Source organism: Alosa pseudoharengus, unplaced genomic scaffold, assembly GCF_046254945.1.
Source record: "Alosa pseudoharengus isolate Yale_2024_CS ecotype anadromous, Long Island Sound unplaced genomic scaffold, YU_APseudo_1.1 YU_APseudo_1.1_scf_4, whole genome shotgun sequence".
NCBI classification, from domain to species: domain Eukaryota; kingdom Metazoa; phylum Chordata; class Actinopteri; order Clupeiformes; family Clupeidae; genus Alosa; species Alosa pseudoharengus.
This window is the reverse complement of record NW_027468774.1, coordinates 41,961,706-41,987,720: the sequence shown is the minus strand read 5'-3', so window position 1 is coordinate 41,987,720 and position 26,015 is coordinate 41,961,706. Positions and strand designations below refer to the sequence as shown.

Here is a 26,015-nt window from a genome sequence, read left to right as displayed (position 1 = left end):
CTGTTTTTTCCTGTGGTAAGTGTTTCCTGAACATTTTGATAATACTCTTGAGACTTGAATAATTCTCTAAGAGGAAGGGGAGGGCCAAGTGCAAAATGTCAACTCCACTCGGGTCTTCATGCATAGTTGCTCACTGTTGTGGAACATGCAGATTGCCCAACAAATGGTGACAGGAAAGGCCTCAGCACGTGCTTTCACTGCTTCTCATTTTGAATCAATTTTGGTTGCTTTGTGTACGAAACGTCTGTGGGGGAAGCTGTAAGTAACATCCATTGATTTGTTTTCCATCTATTGTCAATTGACCTGTTCTTAGGTATTAAAAGCCTCATAGTTATACATTTAATGGCAGAGATTGCCTGATTATAAGCAACATATTGAAATGGATTTTGACTAGTATTCTTTGAACCGAAGAGGTTATTGACTGCTGTTATTTTGTTGTCTACATAAATTGAGCAGTGGGGTATTCCAGAAAGCAGGTTTACTGGCTTAACTGGGTATGTTAACCCAGAGTTAGCGGTGAACCTGGGATTTCAGTTCCACAAAGCTCAAATATGATCAGGCTATGTAAGTAACTAACAGGCTCTGAACTTAACCTGAACAAAACCTACACCCTACCAGGTTATGTTCAATTATGTTGGGTTATTTCAGTGCATGTTCAACCAGGCCGCTATTTTTACACTTGTCACACAATGGCGTTTCATTTTGACGAAGGTCCGGTTGACAAAGAAGCACAAAATCATGTAATATTCATCCGTGCGTTTCACCGTGAGAGGGCGATAAGACCACGACATCATATGATAGCATATCCATTCTTTTCCAAACGAGTTTTTCAAGAGCGCTCGAGTTTTTCAGCTGAATCCTAAATATACAGTAGGCTACTTGAAAATCATTCTCCATCCCTACATTACGCATGGTGGATTAGAATAGAATAAAATAAATATTTAATGTAGGCTAGCTAGCCTACGTCTTTGGCTCACCAGACAGATGGACAAACAACATCTCAAACACATTGAAGATATAATTAAAACAAGTACAGTACAAAAAAGGGGAAACATAGCCTAGGCCTATAGAAAATTAATAAGTTTAAATATAGCTGTACAGCTCAGCCGGGTATGCATGTTGTCACTAAGTTTGGTTAAGAATTTGGGATAAAATATTTTTTAATACGCTACACACGCTCTCCGACTGGGAGTTTTTGGAGTGTTGGAGACGCAGAGCATATCGGCAAGCTGTCGGTCGGTCCGTAAAGTTTGCCTTGCGCTAAAGCAGTTCCTGCGCAACTTCATTCGTTTTCCTGGACACAAACCCACGAGGATCATTAAAGTTTAGTTTCACCAACTGGCAGGTAAGCATCACTTATTCAATTTTCCAAATGTGCACCGAAATGTGTCCAACACTGAAAAAAATGGGCTGTTAAATTAACATAAAAAAATCTTGTACATCGGTTGCATCAATTAAATCATGTCCACGAAGTCCAATTAATTCATGTTAAAAGTGGCAAATTGTATTCTGTTAAATGAACATGATTTTTTCATGTGTATGTGAAGAAATTGTTTCTTATCAGTCAAACATGATTTATTTTGCTTTGATGAACATAATTTTTACATGTGCCACTGATATATAAGATTGTCATAAGTCCAACATGATTTTTTTCTTGTTTGATGGACATAATTTTTTTGATGCAACCGATGTACAAGATTTTTTCATGTCATATTTTAAAAACTATTGCATGTCAAATTAACATGTTATTTTAAAAAGCCTCTTCAATAACCTGAAGCAATCAACCACAACTAGAATTTGAGTACACATTTACAACATTTATTTCACATTTCCAGACATTGCAGACAAATGAAATAAAAACGTGATGCATTTATTACAAAAATAAAATGTTCTTGGGCAATATTCGGTGCATTTCAAAATTGCTAGTCCCTTGAACTTTCTACATTGCAAGTCATAACTTTGAAAAGTACAGCCAGTGAACATGCAAGACACAACTTCATTTTTCCTCAGATGTGTGTTGACATGAATGAAATACTCCCTTTCGTTTGGCAAATTGGAACAGCTACATAGATGACACGAGAAGGTGGTTAACTGATCTAAGGTCTGACCTAATTGTGTGCCGATGTGAACAATAAGAGCGTTCCATGTTTTAAAAGTACAGGGACAATCTGTATATGTGCAGGGGTAGTTTGTGGTGCGGCCAAAGTGGGGATGATGGAGTTTGTAATGAGCAAGTAGATCAGACCTACTTTGAACCGCTGATTCACATCCCTTGCACTGCCACATTTACTGTGAAAGAGAACACAGAAAGGGAGGTTGATATACCAATACAGAATATGAATACAGACACACAACATTGTGATCACAACACAACTTTTAAAAATGTATAACACTTCATGAATCAAATTTACCATGTATTGTCCTGTGTACAGCTTTACAAACTCAGCATTACTCGTCTTAAAAAAGTACAAAAGCACATTAAGTGCACCAAGATTTATGACCATGTAGCATTGAACAGTTATAAAAGGTTCAGTTTGATGGAGAAGAAAGAGAGGGAAGTACAACACAATAACAAAAAGAAGGAGGGAGAGAGAAAGTGGAAGAGTTAGGTAAAAAGTAAGAAACCGATGGAGAAGAAAAGAAGAGGGAAGTAGGAATACAAGATTAACCTGAGAAAGGATTTATAGAAAGTATGAGGGAGGGAGACAAAAGAAAGAAGGGAGTGACCTAGAGAACAGGGCTGTGTGTGTGTGTGTGTGTGTGTGTGTACAAAATCATCAATTGCTGTAACTTACCTGGCACATGCACCAAATGTTCCAATTTCAGTAATGCTGCAGCAAGCTCCTTCTGAAGTGTATTTGGAACTGGACTGTGAGGGACCATTTGCTCTACAGGTGGTAAATCCTCTTCTACACGCTCTGCAACACCCAAATCACATGATACAAACTCAGCATTACTCGTCTTAAAAAGTACAAAAGCACATTAAGTGCAACAAGATGTATGACCATGTAGCATTGAACAGTGAAAGGTTCAGTTATCTAAATGTAGCAGCTATTGTCCATATGCAATGCTAACCAGTGACTGCCAGATAAACAAAAATGCTCCTTTGGCTGTTTGAAGCAGGATTTCACAACACCGTTTTTCAAATATCATCATCAAAAAGCTTCAGCATTTATTCACCAGTTGTCGATGGGTTTCAATGTACGCACGCGTTACAGCCAGTCATGCCTTGGCGCCATCAAAACCCAGCTAGCTTAGCTTGATGTACACTTTCTAGGTTCTAAATCCGCACAGCAATTGACGTACAGCAGTGACCACAACAGGTTCCCGAAAATGAAATGAATTCGCTATGAAACATGTGTCGAAATAGTAAAACACACACCACTTGAATACGACGAAAACGCCACAACAATAACCCCATTCTCGACCGTTATATTGGGCTGACGCCACAACAGTAACCCATAGCTGGTATGATTAGATGTAAGAAGTTAGTGCAACTATCTGTTTGTACTGTAAAAACGCAATAGCTTGGCAAAACATTCGGAAAAGCTACCGAAGATTAAGAATCAATTGATATTTACCTCACATTGTAGATCTTGCATGCCGCTCGTAATGTCTTCAGAGCAAGAAAGCCAGTTGATTCCTCCTTCCCGCTTAAACTCAGGTCAGGTGCACGAGCTACCGGGGTGGTCACGTCACTTAGTTCTTACCATCCAACATGATAAAATTATGTGAATTTGACATTCTCAAGGAATAGCTTAGGCTCACATGATTTTTTTTAATTTCAGAAGGACCACTAATAAATCATGTGAGGTTCTTTCAATAAATTCATGCAATTTCAACAACCCCAAAGAGACCTTTTTTTCAGTGAATAGGCTACCCATGCCTTCCTATATTCACCCTTTCGATGATGGAGCGCAAAAGTTCAACTTGGCCCACAGCTGCAGAACCCGCGTTAAAATAGAACATTAAATTTGGGATTCTCAAAGAATTCTATGGCCCACTTAATCTGTGACAAGATAGGCTAGTTTAAGAAAGCATCATTCAAAGCAGTCAATACAATACGTGATGTCCAGTGAATTAATTAATTGTGCTTTTGACATTAAATAGGCTATCCTATACGCATTTACACGGTCAGTTAGGCTATTCTCTGCCAAGCAAGGTCTCGGACGCAGGCGCTTAGCCTATTGCTTTTTTTTTTTATTATTACAGTTCTCTCCTCCTCGTAAGCCTCGACTAGGCTACTCCGCCTCTGAAAAATACGGTGCTCTTCGTTTCGCCGGTTTCACTCATGGTTTCGACTCTCAATAGATGATGCCTTTATAAATTCGCCGTGAACGCGCACAACTCTAGGTTATCTCACACAGGGTTGATTGAACTAACTGGTAACCGGTGCTTTGGAACCGACAGCTCGGGTTTAGTCGCCACAGGTTCAGACAACCCAGAGGTTAAGTTTTATCTCAGTGTTTGTTAAACCTCCTTTCTGGAATACCCCTCAGGATCAGAGTCTTCATAACATCCTACACATTTTAGTTGCAGGTTAGTATAGGCTATAATTACTGTATGTTATTGTTATTGATATATACAAATGTTATTTATGATTTGTACACATTTTTTTTAAAGTAGGCCTATGGCAAGTTCCATGTTTTGGTTCACACTTAAATCCTTTTCATTGTGAACAAAGTAATTTTGGGTGTGACCACTGCACATTATTCCTCCACATCACACTTTCCAACAGTAATGGATGACAGAAGGATCAAATAATTTAATATCCACAAGTAAATTAGTAATTGCAGTCATATACTAGAATAGTATACCAGCTTTAAAGTTGGAGAATAGGTTACGTGTACACCAGTTTTACGCTTGGGTCTAAATTGTTAAATTTCGTTGAAGAATTTGAATGTAACGTTACCCTAATAATGTCCCGTGTCATTAGACTACTAAGAATAGTAACTTTATAAGACTGATGCTTTAAACACTTTACCTTTAAATGTATGCGATAGTTTCCGATTACTGCAGGAAAACTTACTCTACTTTATGATTACAGGTGAGCAATGGAAAGCAATAACAGTGAAAACTGCACTAGTTTCCAAGTTAAACTCTTGCCCCCATTATTTGGAATAGAATTCTTCGTGGCACTGGTGGGGAATTTGTTTGCGCTATGTCTGCTCCTCATCAAAGAGAGGAAAAACTGGCATACCGGAGTGGTGTTCTCCTTTAACCTGGCTATCAGCGATGTTCTCTACGTCCTCACACTGCCTCTTCTAATCGTTTACTACGCCCGCGAGAGGGATTGGACCTTCGGTGCTGCCATCTGCAAAATTGAACGCTTCCTTTTCACGTGCAACCTGTACGGAAGCATCTTCTTCATCATGTGTATTAGCGTGAACAGATGGGTGGCTATCGTTCATCCTTTCTTCACGCGCAGCTATGTGCGACCAAAACATGCCAAAATTGCTGGTGTCCTGGTCTGGGTGGCAGTGATTGCAATCTCCTCTCCGATCGCGGTGTTCGCGGACACCTGTAATTCGAATCACCCCGGAAAATTCAACTGCGTGTCCTGCTGCAACGATAGGCTTAAGAAATCCCACTTCAAATACAAACTGTTTTTAGCCTTGATGGGATGCATGGTCCCTTTACTAGTGACTTTTTCATCATATGTAAGTTTGATTTGGGTAATTTACAAAAATGCAAATATAACATTGTTGGAGAAGAGAAAGGTCGCACTAATGGTGGTCTCCGTCCTTGTGCTGTACCTGATTTCTTTTGTTCCCTACCATATTCTACAAATGTTTTTCTCGTACAATAGGATCCACGAAAAAGTAGATTGTTTGGTTTACTCCTTATATCAAGTGAGCAAAGGTTTAGTGACACTGAACATGTGCATACACCCTATACTCTACATGGCAGTGTTTGACAGCATCAGGGTGGCCTGTTGTGGGGAGACTGAATCGGATAAGTCTTAGCCAACTGTAGGCTATTCACTTTTTTCTGGTATCATTGTATCCAATGTGAGATCAAATGGTTACATTCTTAAAAAGCTTGTGTTGTTTTTGTAACACATATGTTCAGATAGGGACAACACAGTTTGTGTTATTTTTAACACATCCGTTGTACTAGGCCTCTGTTTATGTAGGGCATAGGCTACTCATAGGTTAAAACTGCATAATAGGCATATGCCATTCTCATTGTCAATAAAGAGCTAACAAGACCCCATTTCAGACAAGCACCACTCTTATTTGTTACCTGTATCATGTCCTTTTGACTTCAAATGCGTTAAGATAACTTAAGTTTAGAACTTTGGAAAGTGACTGCTAAATGAATGAATGTAAGTTAAATAATAATAATAACTAGAAAATGCAATTCCAGGGAATTACCATTGCATGTAAATGCAAAAAAGCTGCTGTGTATAACATTATATTACTTACAGTATGATTATTCAGATTACATAGTCTTACAGTATTCTTGAAAACCACTTACTTGGTTAGATGTTAGCTTAGAGTATATGACAGTCAGTAAAAATAAATTGTCAATTCAATATTGATCAACATTCTTTGTTTTAATACAGCAGAATGATACTCAGAATACACTAATGGACACTTACCAATGTAAGCTTGAAGTAAACATCACAGTTGTGTATATATATATATATATATATATATATATATATATATATATATATACAGAACTTGATAATGCCAATCATATTATCCTAAGACAGATCTATTTATCAGTTTTAACTCTGAACTGGCAGCAACAGCTAGAGGCCTCAGTTAATGGTATTAGGTCAAATTTGATGGTGATATATACACTGAAGAATAAAAGAGTCAGCCCTTCAGATGATCAGTTTTAGACAGAACTGAGGTTAGAATCTTATTTTTCACACAGCACAGCTCAGGTCTAAAAAGAGAGGTCTAACAGCACAGCTATGTTTCACAGATGTTAGCACAGGTATGATTCAAAGGTATGAATGGTTGACAAATATGATTCACAGGTATACATGTTCCATATAGTTAGTGAGTATAGTCCTCACACAACAATATATCTCTCAGAATGTCACAGTGTAGATCTCAGATAAGTCTCAGTATGGTTAAATGGTATGTGCACAGATATGTTGAGATATGGTCACATGTTTGTAAGAATGTATGTTAGTAGGTATGTTGCTAGCAACATTGTCAGAGATGTATGGTTGACAGGTGTGCACACAGACAGGCACACGTAATGTCATACCCGGTCATCACCACTGAGGGGTATTCCAGAAAGGAGGTTTAACAAACACTGAGATAAAACTTAACCTCTGGGTTGTCTGAACCTGTGGCGACTAAACCCGAGCTGTCGGTTCCAAAACACCGTTACCAGTTAGTTCATTCAACCCTGTGTTAGATAACCTAGAGTTGTGCGCGTTCACGGCGAACTTATAAAGGCATCATCTATTGAGAGTCGAAACCATGAGTGAAACCGGCGAAAGGAAGAGCACCGTATTTTTCAGAGGCGGAGTAGTCGAGGCTTACGAGGAGGAGAGAACTGTAATAACAAAAAAAGAGCAATAAGCGCCTGCGTCCGAGACCTTGCTTGGCAGAGAATAGCCTAACTGACCGTGTAAATGTGTTTAAGCCTATTTAATGTCAAAAGAACAATTAAATAATTCACTGGACATCACGTATTGTATTGACTGCTTTGAATGATGCTTTCTTAAACTAGCCTAGTTGTTACAGATTGAGTCCCTAGAATCCCTTGAGAATCCCAAATGTAATTTTCTATTTTAACGCGGGTCCTGCAGGAGGGTGAATGTCGGAAGGCATGGGTAGCCTATTGGAGACATTTTGGTGCACATTTGGAAAATTTAATAAGTGATGCTGACCTGCCAGTTGGTGAAACTACACTTTAATGATCCTCGTGGGTTTGTGTCCAGGAAAACGAATGAAGTTGCGCAGGAACTGCTTTAGCGCAAGGCAAACTTTACGCACAGACCGACAGCTTGCCGATATGTTCTGCGTCTCCAACACTACAAAAACTCCCATTCGGAGAGTGTGTGTAGCCTATTAAAAATATTTTATCCCAAATGCCATCAGCATTCTTAACCACACTTAGTGACAACATGCATACCTGGCTGAGCTGTACAGCTATATTTAAACTTGTAATTTTCTATAGGCTATGTTTCCCCTTTTTTGTACTGTAGGCCTACTTGTTTTAATTATAGGCCTATCTTCAATGTGTCTGATGTTGTTTGTCCATCTGTCTGGTGAGCCAAACACAAATGTCCACTATGGTGTAGGCTAGCTAGCCTACATTAAAGATTTATTTTATTCTATTCTAATCCACCATGCGTAATGTAGGGATGGTGAATGCTTTTCAAGTAGCCTATATTTAGGATTCAGCTCTTGAAAAACTCGTTTGGAAAAGAATGGATAGGCTATCATGTGATGTCGTGGTCTTATCGCCCTCTCACGGTGAATTGCACAGATGAATATTACATGATTTTGTGCTTCTTTGTCAATCGGACCCTTGTCAAAATGAAACGCCATTGTGTGACAAGAAAATAGCGGCCTGATTGAACATGCACTGAAATAACCGAACATAATTGAACATAACCTGAACAAAACCTACCCCCTACCAGGTTAAGTTCAGAGCCTATGTTACCATAGTTACTTACATAGCCTGATCATTTTTGAGCTTTCTGGAACTGAAATCCCAGGTTTCCCGTTTACTCTAGGTTTACATACCCAGTTAAGTTCAGGGCCTATGTTACCATAGTTACTTAGCCTGATCATATTTGAGCTTTGTGGAACTGAAATCCCAGGTTTAGGCCTACTGTTTACTCTGGGTTTACATACCCAGTTCAGTTCAGAGCCTATGTTACCATAGTTACTTACATAGCCTGATCATTTTTGTGCTTTCTGGAACTGAAATCCCAGGTTTACCGCTAACTCTGGGTTAACATACCCAGTTAAGCCAGTAAACCTGCTTTCTGGAATACCCATGAATACCCATAGACAGTAAAGGGAATACCCTGGTCTGATCTGGTCTGGAACCTAAAAGGCAAAAGCAAAAGTTTAACAGTTATACCAAAACAAGGAATGTCTGCAATTGTACAATTGTACAACTAAGGTATTTAAGTGAAGTTGTTACATTACATTAGGCTGACACATTATAACGACTAACATGGTAAACAGCTTTTTAAACAATTGCAGCTCGTGGAAGGCAACTGCAAGATCTGTCTGCAGGCTAAGACTCCCGCGATATTTTAAGGTCATGTGACATGGTGTCACAGTGGTAAGTCCCTCCCCGGCTGACAGAAGTCGGACAGAATTTCTAACCAGTATGCATTGCGTCCATCCCAGTATGCATTGTGTTCAACCCAGCATGCATCACATCAAGTCAGATCTGCACAGATCTGCCTCAAGTCGAACACGCCTACTGTTGCAGAAATCACATACAAGAAGGCATCCTCTTGATTGTTTGTACATTTTTGCACATTCCAACATAAGGAAGCAGCATGAGGAAACTTATCGTTTTTCTGCCTTATTTTCTAACTACTTTTACGAGTCTGCAGTATCACTGAGTACAGCTGTTACAAGAGGGTCTGGCGTCCCTTTGTTATGATGCACTTCCTGCGACGCGGTCATTCATCTCTAAATAGACCTCTGAAGTTCGCCTACAAAAAAGCTGCCATCTTTGACATCCGGTATCTGGCGATTTTTCCTATGGGAAAATAACATTGGGATTTTGAATAATCGCACCTGTTAAAGTCTCGTGGGGATGAAAAAGTCTGAAATGCAGACGTTTTCCTGAACACACTTTTGTCCTCTGCCTTCGAGTGGATACTGTGATCTCCGGTAAGTGAAGGCGGCACACTTAGATTTTTGCTACTCCAGAGCTAACTTGCAATGCAATTTGCCATAGGTAGTTAGCTTCAATTAACAACCGGATCTCCTTATATGGGCAAAGATGGCCGTTTTGGATCTTTTTTGTAGGCGAACTTCAGAGTAGTGATGTGCCCAATGAAGCGAGGCTTCGGAGCTTGTGTCGAGCAGAAAGGGGCGTGCCAGATGAAGCCCCGGTTCGAGGCTTGTGTCGTTTCCATAAAAATCACGTGACTGATGACAAACGAGGCCTCGGTTTGTGAGTGTGACGTCTGAAGCTTCGTTTGGGACACACACCCACGTGACTGCTTCGGAATCTGATTCAAAGGCTTTGAATTGCGCGAACCAGGGCACCCGCTCTAGTGTCGGAATGAGTTGTGTTGTATTGCAAGAGCCAGGCGAAATTTGTGGGTAGCCCTGATTTATATAGGATGCTTTCTCTGTTTGTGAATTTACGTTCTTTTCTTTCCGGAAAATGTCCATAATCCATAATATCATGCACATATAGAAATAAAGAAGAAATAGCCTAGGCCTAGCCTAAAGCTTTGCCATTTAGAACAATGACATTCAAACGTGTCTGCGTTGCAATCTTGTCTCAACTTCAATCATGTCATTTAAAAGCAATACAGGCTAATCATTTCTATGTAGGCCTAACAATAATGGCTGACATAATATTTTCCTTTTATTGAAAGTTTGATTCATGAAACGTCAAACTATGTCAGGCCATGTAGGGTTTGGTTTAATTAGGCGCCTGGTCGTTTCCTTTTCACTCTCGTCCATAGCGTGTTGAGGTTGATAATACTTCGTCCTGGTTCAGAAGCTAAGTAGTGTCTACTGCGGTCGTTAAGTGGATGGGAGACCGATTGGATCGATCATTGACTGGGATAACATGATTTCACGCCTCCACGGAAACACCAATCTTCACGTGATAACGAGTGACGGGATTATGTTGCCTAATCGTATTTTATTGTATTGAATTGAGACAAACAGAAATGCACATTTCTTGCAACACTTTTAATGTAATGAATGAGAACATTTCGAAGCTTTGGCATTGTGTTGAACGTTGTAGGCATTCTTTTCACTAGTCCGTGACTGCGGGGCTTTATGCAACCAGATGTCGCTGTGTTTTCCTTATCTTCCATGTTTCGAAGCTTCGACACATTACTCGGCACATTAGGGAAATGTGCCGAGTAGCGCTCGAGGCTTCATTTACCCATCACTACTTCAGAGGTCTATGACTTAACTCCCTCTCAGATTTTGCTAACAGAGTTGCCCAGTTAGGGGCTCGTCATCACTTTTGTCGTCACGTTGTAGTTCGTTTGTAGTCCATGTGGCCTTTCATGTCCAACAGTTTTAATGTGAACTTGGGAATTTGCCGTTTTTGTCACTTGAAAGCTGCATATCTTTCTTTCACGAGCATCTTACACTATATTTTAAGCAAATACAGTTGTTTGTTTAGGATTAGTGAGTGTATGTTTTAATATCTATGAAAAAAATAAAAAGTCAAGTCATTTCAAGTCATTTGTCTCAAGTCTAAGTCAAGTCTCAAGTCATGAATAGCAAGTCAAAGTCAAGTCGAGTCTTTTATACATGTTGATCAAGCAAGTCTCAAGTCTTAAAAAATGTGACTCGAGTCAAGTCATGTGACTCGAGTCCCTCATGTCTGCCATGTAGTAATATTTAGTATTACAGGAACACATTTTGAAACATATCTTATATTTTAAAGTTTAAAGACCTTCTTTGTGAAAGTGTGCTCATATTTACATGTATTTATGGTGAAATGTGTTATTGCATTTTATGTTTCTGGCAGCTTTTAATTCATTTTCCCAAACGAAATCCATATTTGGCGGCCATTTTGAAAAATGGCCACCATGACCCCCAGGGGTCAAATTTTGAGCGCCTACTGTCCTAAATCTGATCAGACCCCCTTTGTGAGTCTTCCTACCAAATGAAATATGTTATTGCATTTTATGTTTCTGGCAGCTTTCAATCCATTTTCCCATTACGAAATTCATATTTGGCAGCCATCTTGAAAAAATGACCGCCATGACCGCCAGGGGTCAAATTTAGAGCGCCTACGGTCCTAAATCTGATCAGACCCCCTTTGTGAGCCTACCTGCCAAATTTGATGCTTTTATCGCAAAGTGATTGATTTTTGCACTTAACCGCCCTACTATAGACTAGGCCTAGAGATGTTTAATGAGTGTGACATTCTTTTATTACAGCTGTGCTTTACTCCTTTGTTTTGTATTCATATGTAGGCCTATGGATGTTTATTGTGTGTTGGTAAGAAACCAATGAACATTGTACTAGTCTGTTCATACAAATACAAATTATTTTAAAACGGTTGCCTAGTTGACTGGCTTGAAGCCTCAACTAGGCATTTTGGCTACCTTTTCCCCCGCCAGTCCTGTTGATGTCGCTGTAACCTCATAGCCGGCTTACTCTTTTTTCGTTACTCGTGTGCTTTGAGCCAGCCCTTGCCCAAAACGAGCGCCGAAGATGCCTTCGATCGAATTTGACGAGTAAGTTAAACTCGAAGATTAACGATATATATATATGACATTTGAATGATAGCCTCCATGTTGGATGAAATACTTAACAAGCATGTATTCTTTACAGTTCGAAGCCAAGTTGGGCTGACCAAGTAGAAGAGGAAGGAGATGAGGGTATGTTATCCATGCTATGTAACGTTAGCTGGCTAGCTAACAGTAACGTTAGCTTAAAGAGAATGCTAGTTAGACAGTAAAAGGTTCTAGTGCGCAGAGGAAATTAGGCCAAAAAGCTTCATGGTTATCCACGTGTCCACCTGTCTTTAAAAAATATCCACAAATAATTTCAATGAATACTCCATGTGTGCTAAATGTGTTGCGAATATGTACTTCCTTAGCTGTCTAGAGCAGTTAAAGATCTTTTAAATATGTTGAAGTGTCTTGTCTGTCTGAATAAAGCTAAGCTAGGTTTGCATGTGAATGCCTAGTAGCCGGCTAAAGTGATCGCTTATGTCAAGAATGTTGTGGAATGAAACAAAGTAAATGGTTAAAACACTATATTTATATGCATACGTGTAATCATGTAATACAATTCTACCTTTAGGCTTTAATCTGAATGTTTATGTCGCACCTTAAGTCTTAATCAAACATGACCTTATTGAATGTAACGTTAGTTTACTAAATCGACATTAGTGTAACAGTTGGTGGACTGAGGACACTTTCATTAACGTTAGATAGCTAGTACAATTAGTCATTAATGTTCGATTTAGAATATTGAACTATACGGTGTTGCTGTCTGTTTATAGGTACTCTTCCATCACCAAAAGAGACCGTCAAAGGAAATATAAAAACGGTCACAGAATACAAGATTGATGAAGATGGCAAGAAGTTTAAGGTAATTAGGCTGTTATTCTCGATAATGTGCCCAGCTTCAATATGGCAAGCACGAACAACTGGCCTCTGTTGCAAAGCTAGCATACGTTGTATGGCGCCTGTCTTTGCTGTATCTCATGCACGAACAACTTATTGTAAACGTATTGTAAAGTGTTAACTCTTATTTACATGTGTCTTTGACTGATAAAAGACTAATTGTCCTGCTACATTTAAAATAATCTCATGGTCTCACTACACAAGCAGGTAGGCCAGCTTACAGTGCATTGCAATAGTCCAGTTCGGAAGAACTATGGCCTGCACAAGAGGTGGTGTGACATTGAGTTACATAAGGTCTAATCTTCCCAATATTTTGTATAGAATAAACTGATTTATTATACGGCTCTACGGTTCTATACATTATCCCTTACATAATTATGTTATATTAATGTCTTACAGAATGGGTTCTTGGAATAGGATTTTTAGTCAGTGTGCTCAGTATAGTCTGACTAGATATTTGTTTTCTTTGTTTTCGCCTAGATTGTCCGCACGTTCAAGATCGAGAATAGGAAGGCCTCTAAAGCTGTGGCCCGGAGGAAGGTAAGGTTTTTACCCGAGTAAAATACCAAAGCACAGGGGGCGGTGGCGCAAGTGGCAGCACCGCACCACATGTTCACAAACACATTTGTAAACATATTTGTACCTAAATGGTGTAGTGCCAGTCATCTCTTTCTGTTCTCTGGTGTGCCTACATATGAAGCAATCCTCAGAAACCATATGTATAATTTTAAGTTGCCTGGACGAATCTGACAACAGTGTCATAGAGGCCTTAACTAAACCTAGAAAGAGCTGTGTGCGGCACTCAAGTAAAATCACAAAGCACAGGGAGCTGTGGCGCAAACAGTAGCACTGACTGTACACACAATAGGGTCTCCACACCCATGGGGACTAGAGTGCGGGCCGCATATTTCTGTCCGAACCCGACAGGCATTTTCATTTTTATGTCCGAGCCCAACCTGAGCCCGGAGCAGATGATTCCTCAGTTATTTCAGTGCTAGTGATGAAATGTTCACATTTGTGGATAGCCTGTCTTTAGCCTATTAAACAACTGTCATGGAATTCTTAATTGTCTACAGAATCATCAGATGAGCGTGCACGCACGCAGGAGGTCACACACAGCGCACATTAACACCAGAGGCTCAATCAAGCATAGCCTATTGAAATAGAATTCTAGTCCTACCATTGATGAAACTTCTTGAAAATTTAAGTCTTGAAATGAACTGCAAGTGTCATTGAAACTACGGTCCTTCTGTCACTGATCATATGCAGCATCAACGTTAATTGGGGCAACTCAAGGAAATCCTCTCCTCCAATTGAACGAAACGGCCTTATACCGGTAGCCTAAGGGCTTCTACATACTCGACGCACCCGACCGGTAGCGCGACAACGTGACGTCAAAATGACGTAGATCTTGCTGACGGGCCAGGATTGAAGCCAGGTAGCGCGAGGTAGCGCACTGTCACTCCCCGATGTGAGTCGCTACCGGATGTGAGTCGCGCATGCGTCACTTTGCTACTTTGCGACTACCAGTGCTGTTAGCCACAGAATAATGACATTAGCCTACACAGCAGTAATGTATTATTTAGCGTAAGGCATCACATTTTCACGGCATGATCTCTAATGTCAGTTCTAGATTAGAGGCTGAAGTAGTCTGCTAGCGAGCGACTTCTGTAATATCAATAAAAATTGACCTATAACGAAGTTTGTTCACTGCTGGCAAGTAAGTAAGCAATCAAGCACAACAAAGGCTGTCACTTGAATGGCGTTTGCTAACGTTAGCAATCAAACAATCTTAGATAGCTAAAACGTTTTTGAAACGTTAAAAGTTAATTATTTTATGGATTTCAGTCGGATCCCTTGGCGTTATGCCGTAAAACCTATCAATCTGAGCATGCGTGACTCACATCGGGTAGCGACTCACATTGGGGAGTGACAGCACCACTCATTTTTTTTCAGACGAGCGCGACAAAGCGGAAACAGGAAGATGGACTAGTTCGAGGGCAAGCGAGAGTTGCATTGTTTTGTTACAGTCGTGAATTTTTAATAGTTTGCTGGATAAGTTGGATAAGAGGAAATAATAGAAACGATTTATTTTCAAACAAAGGATATCTATTAAGGCCTGAACAAAATCTCTTTCCACTTCAGGAAATAACACAAACTATGCTAACTAGCTAGCCAGCTAACTAAACTGTTTAAATTATTAAAATTTCCCTCGGGATGACTAAAGTATCTATATATCCATCTATCTATCTATCTATCTATCTATCTATCTATCTGTGCACACACCTTGGAAACTAGATGATAATGATCAAGGTAGTTGTAAATAGTAGCAACCAAAGTCTGAAGTACCATCACAGAGGCTAGCTACTAGTGTTTCTTACTGCAGCTTCTTCTGCTGTGTAACGTAGTTAGCGTTAATATTTTCACAACAGCGACACCTCTGTTCAGGAGAATATTGCAACTAGTGTCGCGACCACCACGCGCGAGTATAAATGGTTATGCCGCTTCTGTGACGTCACATTGTCGCGCTACAGGTCGGGTGCGTTGAGTATGTGGGACGTTTATGTCTTTATCGCAGTAGCCTATGCAACGCAAATACCTCCACCTAGTATGCCTAGACTTCCTTTCATTTTCTTTTGTCTTCAAATCTCCCGATAGGCTAACACATTTTTTTAACGTCACCTAGAATGCCATACCATGCAGCGAAGCCCAAACAATATGATTAAAAGAAAATAAAAATCACAAAGCACATGTTTGTAAAGAGCATCTCATAACGTTAATGCTGTGTTCTTGCCGTTGGTAAACTTATGTTTACAGAACTGGAAAAAGTTTGGCAACTCTGAGTTTGACGCCCCTGGTCCCAACGTGGCCACCACAACAGTCAGCGACGATGTCTTTATGACCTTCATCTCCAGCAAAGAGGTAAGGAGAATTCACATACTGAAGAAGGATACTTTCAGCTGATGTGAAGTGTGTGTGTGCCCTGAGTTTATCTGTAATTGACCTTCACACAGTAGTAGTTGTTGCTGTAATTGCAGTGTATTGATTGGTCAGTTATGTCTGTTAACCATTCTCTATCTATGCCCCAAGGATTTTCCCCTAATGTTTTATGTGCTATAGTTAACTCATTAGCTCTGAGATGTTGCTATGGCCTCAGTGCTCCCCTTCCGCTGGTTGGACAGGCCGAATACAGGACAGATTAAATGGGCTTTCATTAGCTCTCTGGCTGTAAATGTGCCAACATTGTTGCAGGCAGCTTGATGTAGCTTTTTCACAGATGCTGAAAAACAGCTACAGTACTTGTGTTTAAAAGGTGTGAGTTCCTGAAATGTACAATTACAAAGTAACTTTATTGCCACTGAACAAAAAAAAAAAAATGAAGTAGTTCTAAACTCACTCACTTGAATCATGGAATGGTCATGGAATTTCTGGAATATCATGGAATTTTGGAAAGTCTATTCCAAACATGAAACTGTCAGAAGCTCACAGATGGTCATGTGATTCATTGCTAGCATAGCTCTGATTGGATGATCTCAAAACGTTGCCCATAAGTATCCAAATCGTTCAGATAGAAATTACTTTGCCCAATCTCATTGGCAAAGTGTCGCTCGGCAACATTGCCCAAAAAGTTGCCTTGTGTATCGCCTGAAGGTAGAAAAAATGTTAATAAGAAATGGAATAAGTTGAAATTGATAGGTGTGTGTGTGTGACCGACAGACACTTAGTTCCAAATATAAGATATGAATATCAGGCATAAATTTGGGAAGGGGCAGAGTGGGGCGGGGGTGCGGGTCCGTGCTCAGTGTCTTTCTCAGCCAAGGGGTCCTTGGGCTTAAAAAGGTTGAAGACTCCTGGTCTAGGCTCTATATCAGTGGTCTCCAACACGGTGCCCGCGGGCACCAGGTAGCCCGCGGGACGGCTATGAGGCGCCCCCAGCGCACTTTCTAAAAATAGCCAACAGGTCGCCTGCAGATCACGCTCTAAAAACACGCTCCATTGTGAAGTTTTCAATAGATATTTAAGTCTAGACCAGAACCATTTTAAGAATGTATGTAGCCATACATCTGTAACATTAAATTGATATTGGTGATACCTTTGTAGCTGCGTTAAATTTTAGCCTTTGGCTCCAAATCCGTTTCCCATTCAATCTTTAAACAACAACGGAAGCGGAGCGCATACACGATGCTCGCACGCATAGACAGTAAAGGGGGAAAAAACTTGCTTGTCTGGTGTAGCCAATGGAAGCATATCTTCAAAAGTTCTGTGGCCATTCCATGTTCGTCAAATACGGTTCTTGCATGATTGTTCAAGGACTGAAAAACAATGGCTTTAGCTCACAGGCCTTTTCTCCTCCTAGGCAACTGCCGAATAATAGCGCTGAAAATGTTATAGCATGTATGACTGAGCAGGACTGTGCATTACCCTTTTTGTCAGATCATGGATCATTTCAGGTGTGCAATAACTTTAAAATGAGTTTTCATATGTTAGGGTGGTGTGGGCGATTACTATTGAAATGTTAAAACCGAATTGTCCACTGAAATCAGAACTTAAACAACCCCTGAATTCATAATGGTGGGTGGGTATAAATTGGGTACAAATTCTAACCCAAATTATTAATTGCACAAAAAGATAGTTTTTTTTGTAAAAAAAAAAAAATAGATTAGATTCCCCATGCAAAGTATGAAATGAACAAACTGAACAAAAATTTTGGTAGTGTTGCATAGGTTATTGATATTAAATTTGAAAATACAGTTGCTTAATATATAAAGATGTATAGGCCTGCACAATATTGATAATTTAAAAGTAAAAATCACATACAGTAGGCCTATTATTTAGGAGGACTACCCTCGCAAAAAAGGGGTGAGGGTATGTTTGTTTTAAATGAGTAGCCCTCCATATGATTTCGGGTCTTCAGGTAGCCCTCATTCCCAAAAAGGTTGGAGACCCCTGCTCTATATATATATATATAATGTGTGCTGTCATGAATAAATAATCAGAAATACAGTAGAACAGTATTTTTTTTTTAAATAATAAAAAGTGATGATGATTATGTTTGCTGTGACACACCTACGCAGTCTTCATGACACCCCAGTGAAGTATTGGAACCACTGCATTTGCCGACTGATTGAGCCAGTCTGTAGCACGTGTCTGTAACTCTTGTCTTGTTTTGCTACCTACTACTACTACAGGATCTGAATGCTCAAGACCAGGATGAGGACCCCATGAACAAGCTGAAGGGACAGAAGATCGTGTCCTGCCGAATCTGCAAGGGTGACCATTGGACCACCCGCTGTCCGTACAAAGACACCCTGGGCCCCATGCAGAAGGAGCTGGCCGAACAGCTGGGTCTGTCCACAGGAGAGAAGGAGAAGGCTGCAGGAAGCGGTGCGTTTGCTTTTGAACAACTCGCTTGGTTTTTCTGCTCTCTTGCCAGTCAAGGAGTGAGTTGTCCAAAACCTTTCTTTTTAGTAAACTATGTGTACACAAACAATGTTCTCAATGCTCGAGTTCATGTGTAGAGACATTGATGATGCTTCAAAGTTTTTATGTTGTTTTATCTTTATAAAGTGGTATATCGCAAAATCGCAGTCATTTCTTGCTTTTCAACCGCAGTAAGAAAAAATCCATACCGTCCCAGCCCTAGTCATTATAGCAAAGATCCTTGATTACTGACCAAGATAGAGCAACGTAATTCGTTTGCTCCGCTTCAACACTGTCTGATTATAGGCTACAAAATTATTGGACCTCTGAATATTGGGAAGGCCCGTTCATTTGAGTGGAACTTGTGAACTTGAATAGTTAAGAAATGCATTGTTTAGTTTTATGTCTGGCCGGTAATTTTCATCTTACCAGCCACTTTGGCTAGTAGGCCAAAAAGTTCATTTCGACCCCTGTTCAAGTGTTTATTTAAATCTCTCTTCAGAGGGTCCTAGATTGGTGTGAAATGGCTGCCTAGCACCCCAACCCACTTCCCCATTTCTCTTACCCCATTACTGTATGTCTCTTGTGGTTTTCACACCTTGTCTCTTGTATGTTTGCCCTCTAGCAGAGCCAGAGCCTGCCCAGCCGGCGCAGAGCAAGACGGGCAAGTATGTTCCCCCCAGCCTGAGGGACGGAGGCACGCGCAGAGGAGAGTCCATGCAGCCCAACCGCAGAGGTACGTGTCCAGAACTGCAGCGCATACAATTGAGGAGTAGCTGTGCTACTGCATAGCTGGTGCATAGAATTGCAGGAGTAGAATGGATGTGTAAGCTGATGCAGTTTTTCCATGAACAGAACTTGACTTCACTTGGGACCTCTAAGGCATTTATTACTATAGGTGCTATTTAGCACACAAATTATTTTACGAAATGACGAATGTCAAACATGAACAAATCATTAGCTCGCGCATCAATTCATTTTCATTTCTTGTTGGGTTAGACTCAAGAAATTGTATTTTTGGCAACAGGAATGTCTGTTCTATCGCTTCTCATTCTAAGGTCAGGTGACTTAGGAGTCTACCCTTCTGTCTTACCTGTGCTCTACCCCAAGGGGATGTAATATCAATGTTACTACTTCACCCTAACAGACGTTGAACAGATAGGCTGAATGATAGGATTGTTTGTTGAATCTCTCTTTCTCTCTCTCTCTCTCTCTCCCCTTCCCCACAGCTGATGATAATGCCACCATCCGTGTGACCAATCTGTCTGAGGACACCAGGGAGACGGACTTGCAGGAGCTCTTCAGGCCCTTCGGCTCCATTTCCAGAATCTACCTGGCCAAGGACAAGAACACGGGACAATCTAAAGTGGGTGGCGCTGATCGCCGTGTGTCTGATTGTTTTTTTGTTTGTTTGATTGTGTGGGACTCAGTCTTCACTTCATCTCCTTTCTTTTGTTGTGCTCTGGGGTAGGAGTTGTGAACTAATGTATCATCAACTTGACTTCTTGTTTGCAGGGCTTCGCCTTCATCAGCTTCCATCGCCGTGAGGATGCAGCCAGGGCCATTGCAGGTGTATCTGGATTCGGATACGACCATCTCATCCTCAACGTTGAATGGGCCAAGTAAGTAGTACCATCTGATTGTGTCCTCGGAGGTAATGGTGTATAGTAGGTCATGGAAATTCAGTTTTTTTTTTGTCAGGGAAAGTCATGGAATTTTACATTTCACTTAGAGTGGGAGCCTAGTGGTATATTGTACCCATTATATAGTAGGGAGCTCTGTATATAGTGGTATATTGTACCCTTCCATTATATAGTAGGGAGCCCTGTATATAGTGGTATATTGTACCCTTCATTATATAGTAGGGAGCCCTGTATGTAAGTCGGTTTGGATAAAAAGCGTCTGCTAAATTAATGCATGTAAATGTAAAGGAGCATTATGGTACAGTGTTTACAGTCCTTTTCTTCTTTTCCACAGACCTTCAAACAACTGAGGGTGAACGATCTAAAAACGGATCAGAGAAAATTCCAGGAGGATGATTTCAGCGATTCTCCCAACCAGATGTGTGTTTATCTTAATAAAAGGAATTAAAATAAATGTAAAGAATGTCTACAATTAATTTTGACTTCCAGCAGTAGTTTGTTGTAGTGGACCTAAGTGTACATTTCTTCTTTTAGTGTAAATTACCCTTTATTTCTTTTAGAAAGACTTGCTGGATACATTTTCTCATGTTTTATATGGTCTTTTGATAAGCTTCAAGGAAACTGAGGACCATATGGTGATGTTATCACTGTGAAGCGATTCTGCAAGAGATACAAGTTGAGGAATTGAAAAAGTTATGTGAGGAAGTTGCATCCCGGACATTGAAAGGAGACTTTGAGGTCACCCTAAAAATAACATGGAGACAAAACAACCGCAGTAGGTGCCATGTTTTGTTGGTGCTGATTTTGTTTGCAGTTTATTTAAGTCAAAGACCAATAGCCATTTTCAGGTTTGAGAGAACATAGTCAAAAAAAATAAAGTAACATACCAGTGTGTAATTTCTAATTCCCCATCATGGCCCTACACAGATGACTAGTGCATCATGTTCCACCAAAGGAACAGAAGCAGAAAACTGATAAGCACAATTTACTGCCTATACAGTTGTGTTCAACAAGTGAATAAAGTGCAAACATCTTTAATTGCATTTATTTCCATATTTCAAATGTAATGGAAATATCACATTCAATTACAAATCAACCGCAAGCAGCAATGACTGACCCGAGCACCTACAGGTCCTCAACCCTTGACATTTCGTAATCCAACAATGCATTCAAATGGGGTGTGCGTGTGTCAAATGCACGCATCTGGAGTGGGAGTTTTACACGTTGGAACCACTTATTCACTTCCTGTTGGGTGTGACGTTTTAGGTTTTACACTCAAAGCATTGCCAACCAGATGTCTGACATTTCAGGGTCATTTTCTCTTCAGCATGTCAACATTAAGTATTTTGATGTATTGATCCCTGGTATACAATATATAGGGCCTACACCATAGTATCCACATACCATGTTTAACAGTCTTCACGGATCCTTTGTTCATCCTGGGCAGAAATACCTGTTCACAGGTTGCCAGAAATTGGTTGATGCTATGAAATATGCAGCAGTCATCAAAAACAATGCTTATGCAACTAAATATTAGTTCAGTAATTTAAAGTTAAGTTGAATCTTAAACTGAATTAAATAAAATTTCAAGTGTTTAAAGTAGGAGAAAAATGTCTGTTTCTTGGAATTTTGAAAATGCATCGCACTTAGACCTCAGATTACTTGCGGTACCCCGGCATTACCACAAGGAAATGGTCGTACGTCAAGTTTGAACCTGACGTGGAGATAAGCACTTTTCCACGTCAAAGACGGTTTTTATAAATCTGAGCGTTGGCATGGATTTGAGCTTACGCACGGTCTAAGATCAAATCTGTGCGTAAGAACGCTTTATAAATGAGGCCCCAGGGGTCTCAAATTCAAATGAGCTGGGGGCCACTTCTGCCAATGTCATCTGATTGGAGGGCCACATCAGTGTTAAAGAATAATACAAAAAAACGTCTATTTCCTAAAATGCAATGTTTTTTTTAAATACTGTATTTTCACACACAAAACTACAAATGGAAAGTGCAAGTCTTTTCATCTATTTTTAGACACCTGTGCTAGCAACCTTAGCTTCTAAATAAAATAATGATAAAATAAAAATGTAATACAAATTATAAAAACAAACAAAAAAGCATAAAAACAGGTATATGTGTGTGTTTCACACCAAATAAAAATATTTCCCTCTCATAACTTCTTTAAACCTGGCAAACTAGGCATCAGGTTTAAGCAAAGTCCTTTTAGGCAAGTCCCTCCACTCGGCGGCCATATACCAACGTTTTATGGGCACTCATTGGGCACAGTCTTTCGGTCGAACTGCGCGTGCGCAAGGCTTCACGACACCAATCTTGCTCCAGCGGCGAGATCACAACACATGATTGGCACGATGTCTTCACAACACACCATATGATTGGCTCAATGTATTCACATCACACCACATGATTGGCTCAATGTATTCACATGTCGACGTTTTGCCGAGGAAGGGGTGGGATATGTGTAGACAACGGCCATATTGGCGTGACAAACTAGCCCCATGCATTTCTATGGAGTATTTTGCTGTGTCTCCACATTAGAAAGTCTCTGGTTTAAGACAGCAACACCATTGGATTTTTATATCAAAATTTCAAAAGGCCATGGCTTGAAAGTGGTCAGAGATAAAGTCCTAGTCCTAGTCCCAGTATAAACAAAAGTTTATGAAGGGGGTAAATTTACCCATCTAATTTGCCACTGGGTGGCAAGCACCTCAAATTATGCACCTTTCAATAAATACTGGATGAACATATTTGAGCAGGTTTACTTTCTTTGAACTTTACTTGTCATATTACCCACATAACAAATTAACAGGAAAACACCTAACCAACAATAGTAAACTATTACTAGCCTATAACCACAAGGCCTATAATAAAGTATCCTGGTCAAATCAGTTCCTATCTTTGTAGTTCTTCAGAGCCCTATTTCTATTAGCCCTGCTGTCTTTACCACGTACATTACAGACACTATCATCACGATTACCACTGCAACCTCCAAGCTATGTTGGGCAGAGGGTCGAAATAAGCATGGTATGCTTAGTGGACACCGTAGTATACACGCAAAGACGCACCTCCATTCACAGACGCACCGTGACTATCACTGTCAATAGATGATCGATCTCTCCAAATAGTCTGAGCGAATTAGGGTTGAAGGTGGAAGTAAATACAGCAAAAGGATATTTGGTATCAATCAAACCGTAATTTCATGTAGATTAAGAATTTCAGGTGCCTACAGTGCAGATTTGTACCAGAAAAAAGATATACAGCTTTGAATGGACCATGGTATAATGATTATTGGGCCAAAATCGTATATTATCACATATACTGTAGATATTAGCTGATCTCCCATACTGGTAAAACTTGGTGTACTTACTCACCATAAGTTCTTGATGAAATTAGTAGGTGTTTAATGTATTGGGGTCAAGGTCACGTGAGGTCATGTTTGTTTTATACCTCTCAAGCAGATTGAAGGATCCTCATTAAACCCAACACAGTTAATTAAGCCTAAATTAACTAATAAGACATTAAAGATCATGGGGTCACAGGTAAAGGTTAAAGGTCATGAGGCTATAGCTGGCTGAGGCATATAATCAACTATCTGAATTGACATTAAAAAAGATTAAGACATTTATTAAAGCAAAACAAACTTTATTTTCTGTATAAAAAACAGTTGTTTCAACCTCCAGTAGTATTGTAGCCTCTCTGAAACCAGGGGAAATTAAATAGTTTGCTGTTTTAAAAATGCAAACATCTGTGTGAATACCTGTTTTAAAATAACTGTTTCAGTTCAGAGTTTTAGATTAAATCCAAACCATTTCTGTCAAACATCTGATAAACATTGTCATCTACAGCTATTTCCTTCAACTTTAATTATATAACGCCAGACAATTGATGTAAATGTCTATGTTGATAGAATACTGATATCTGATATACTGATATAAGGGTATAATAAAAACTACCCTTGCATCGCATTGCAATAGTTATTCTTTGTTCCCTGAAGTTGGTAGTAGGCATATAAACAACGGCAGCAGCGGACTGATATTACCTAGGATTCTAATAGGTATTATGGTGGGTTTTCAGGATGTGAAGGGATGTAATCATGGGTTTCATAAAGTACTGGGGGTACCAGGATGAGAGGATCTCCTCCTTACATGGTTAAGGGAGAGGGGGTGTTATCAAGCTGGTGAGGACTGGACTGGACAGGGATGAGGAGGCCACTGTGCCTTACGAGTTAGGGCCTGTCTAGCTAGGAAGAGAATAAGATAAGGCCTTATTTCACCAAACTGGAAGGAAACAGAAAAACTTAGGGCTACAGTATTTACATATGTTACCTATGCATTACATAGGTTTGCATATATGTTATGCATGATGGGAAGATGGTTTCCACCAATGTAAGCAATCCTGCTTGGTACTGATTGGTGAAGGCTGTTGAGGGAGAGGGGGTGTTATCAAGCTAGTGAGGACTGGACAGGACAGGGATGAGGAGGCCACTGTGCCTTATGAGTTAGGGCCTGTCCAGCTAGGAAGAGAATCCTAGTAAGCGACCCTGCTTGGTACTGATTGGTGAAGGGTGTTGATGGAGATGGCGTGAGAGGGTGGCACTTCTCAAGGGCTGAGGAATATAAAATATAGTGTACAGTATAGCCATCCGTAGGGGAGATCTTGTCGGGGGCCCCAGCTGATGACATCTCCTCCCTATTGCTTTGATGGTTGGTCTGGACTTTGGTTGGGCTGTACTATCATTGCAATACGGTGAATAAAGATCAACAGTCTTCGGAAAATCTTCTATCTACATTGTCTCCTTCGGACGCCTTGTTCCAGAGTGCTAAATTACTAAATAGTCAAGTGGTAATTGTTAATTGGACAATTTCTAGCCTGGAAAATCCAGACCCTGGTAATCTAGAAAGATTAAAGGGTCTGACCACGAACAATGTAATGGCCCAACTCGAGGGGTGGCACCAAGCGTGCATTTGAAAATCTCACTGCACGCAATTGGATAACACTAGACCAATGTTTACTCCACTCACATCCATCTGGGATCGCTTCCGTTGAGAGTGATTTCGGCACCAGATTTTATGTTAGAGCCAATCAGGACGCAGGGTTTCATAGATGTGAATAGCGTAGAAGCGACTGTGAGACTGTTCTCAGCATCACGGGTTGGCTTCAATGTGAGTGGTTGAAGTAGCATGTTAATAGAGGACGGACAAGTGGCTTATCCAATCATATGCAAGGATTTTTGATAAGGCCCAGCCTTCTGAAACACCACTCCAATGGATCGATCCCAGATGGATTAGTGGAGCTAGGCGGAACGAAAGTCAGGTTAGTCTCATCATCCATTGCAGTGAAATGGAAAATAATGAATCAAGACAGTACTGAGCACAACTAAATACTGATATTCATCCCAGGGGAAAATATTGCTTCTTACAACAGTCTCATGTTTCAGAAACAAAATTTAGAAAATGAACTGCTATCCTAATACTTTGTGTCCCTTAATGTGCTTTGTAAGAAATTATAAGGTGGCTTGTAACAAATTCGTATTTAATTATATTATTGATATCTACCGTCAAAATCTTCCAAAATATTTAGATATTATTTTTTGCCCACCCCTAACTTCAACTGAACAGATAACAACGGACATGCCACATTACTAACATCAAA

General features: G+C 40.1%; 2 protein-coding genes and 1 long non-coding RNA gene across 4 annotated transcripts; 2 read left to right on the top strand and 1 right to left on the bottom strand.

Annotated features, from left to right (window-relative positions):
• The first annotated feature begins 166 nt into the window (after positions 1 to 166).
• On the top strand, positions 167 to 20,825 carry eif3g (eukaryotic translation initiation factor 3, subunit G). 2 transcript variants are annotated; one of them, XM_076266376.1, is made up of 12 exons: positions 167 to 258; positions 9,192 to 9,273; positions 12,341 to 12,388; positions 12,486 to 12,532; positions 13,162 to 13,250; positions 13,766 to 13,825; positions 16,103 to 16,207; positions 18,475 to 18,670; positions 19,332 to 19,442; positions 19,936 to 20,072; positions 20,222 to 20,328; positions 20,684 to 20,825. In XM_076266376.1, exons 2-12 carry the CDS (start codon positions 9,260 to 9,262, stop codon positions 20,697 to 20,699), a joined length of 930 nt encoding a protein of 309 aa, XP_076122491.1. In that variant the 5' UTR covers positions 167 to 258; positions 9,192 to 9,259; the 3' UTR covers positions 20,700 to 20,825. The 2 variants fall into 2 exon arrangements, with proteins under 2 accessions (XP_076122491.1, XP_076122492.1); XM_076266377.1 differs by having other exon boundaries at positions 168 to 258; positions 19,335 to 19,442.
• Positions 1,803 to 3,858, bottom strand: LOC143102641 (uncharacterized). The gene is made up of 3 exons (XR_012982612.1): positions 3,582 to 3,858; positions 2,796 to 2,918; positions 1,803 to 2,289 (listed from the first exon to the last, which is right to left on the bottom strand). It is a non-coding gene; the product is annotated as an uncharacterized LOC143102641 (long non-coding RNA).
• Positions 4,264 to 6,216, top strand: p2ry11 (purinergic receptor P2Y11). The gene is made up of 2 exons (XM_076266378.1): positions 4,264 to 4,539; positions 5,048 to 6,216. The coding sequence occupies exon 2, from the start codon at positions 5,055 to 5,057 to the stop codon at positions 5,964 to 5,966; it is 912 nt and encodes a 303-aa protein (XP_076122493.1). The 5' UTR covers positions 4,264 to 4,539; positions 5,048 to 5,054; the 3' UTR covers positions 5,967 to 6,216.
• Positions 20,826 to 26,015: the final 5,190 nt, after the last annotated feature.

Bases quoted from the DNA above. Each gene is read 5' to 3' on its own strand.
- p2ry11 (XM_076266378.1), top strand. From the start codon at position 5,055: ATGGAAAGCAATAACAGTGAAAACTGCACTAGTTTCCAAGTTAAACTC.
- eif3g (XM_076266376.1), top strand. The intron at 13,251-13,765 runs GTAATTAGGCTG...GTTTTCGCCTAG, and splicing joins AAGATGGCAAGAAGTTTAAG to ATTGTCCGCACGTTCAAGAT. The intron at 19,443-19,935 runs GTACGTGTCCAG...CCTTCCCCACAG, and splicing joins CATGCAGCCCAACCGCAGAG to CTGATGATAATGCCACCATC.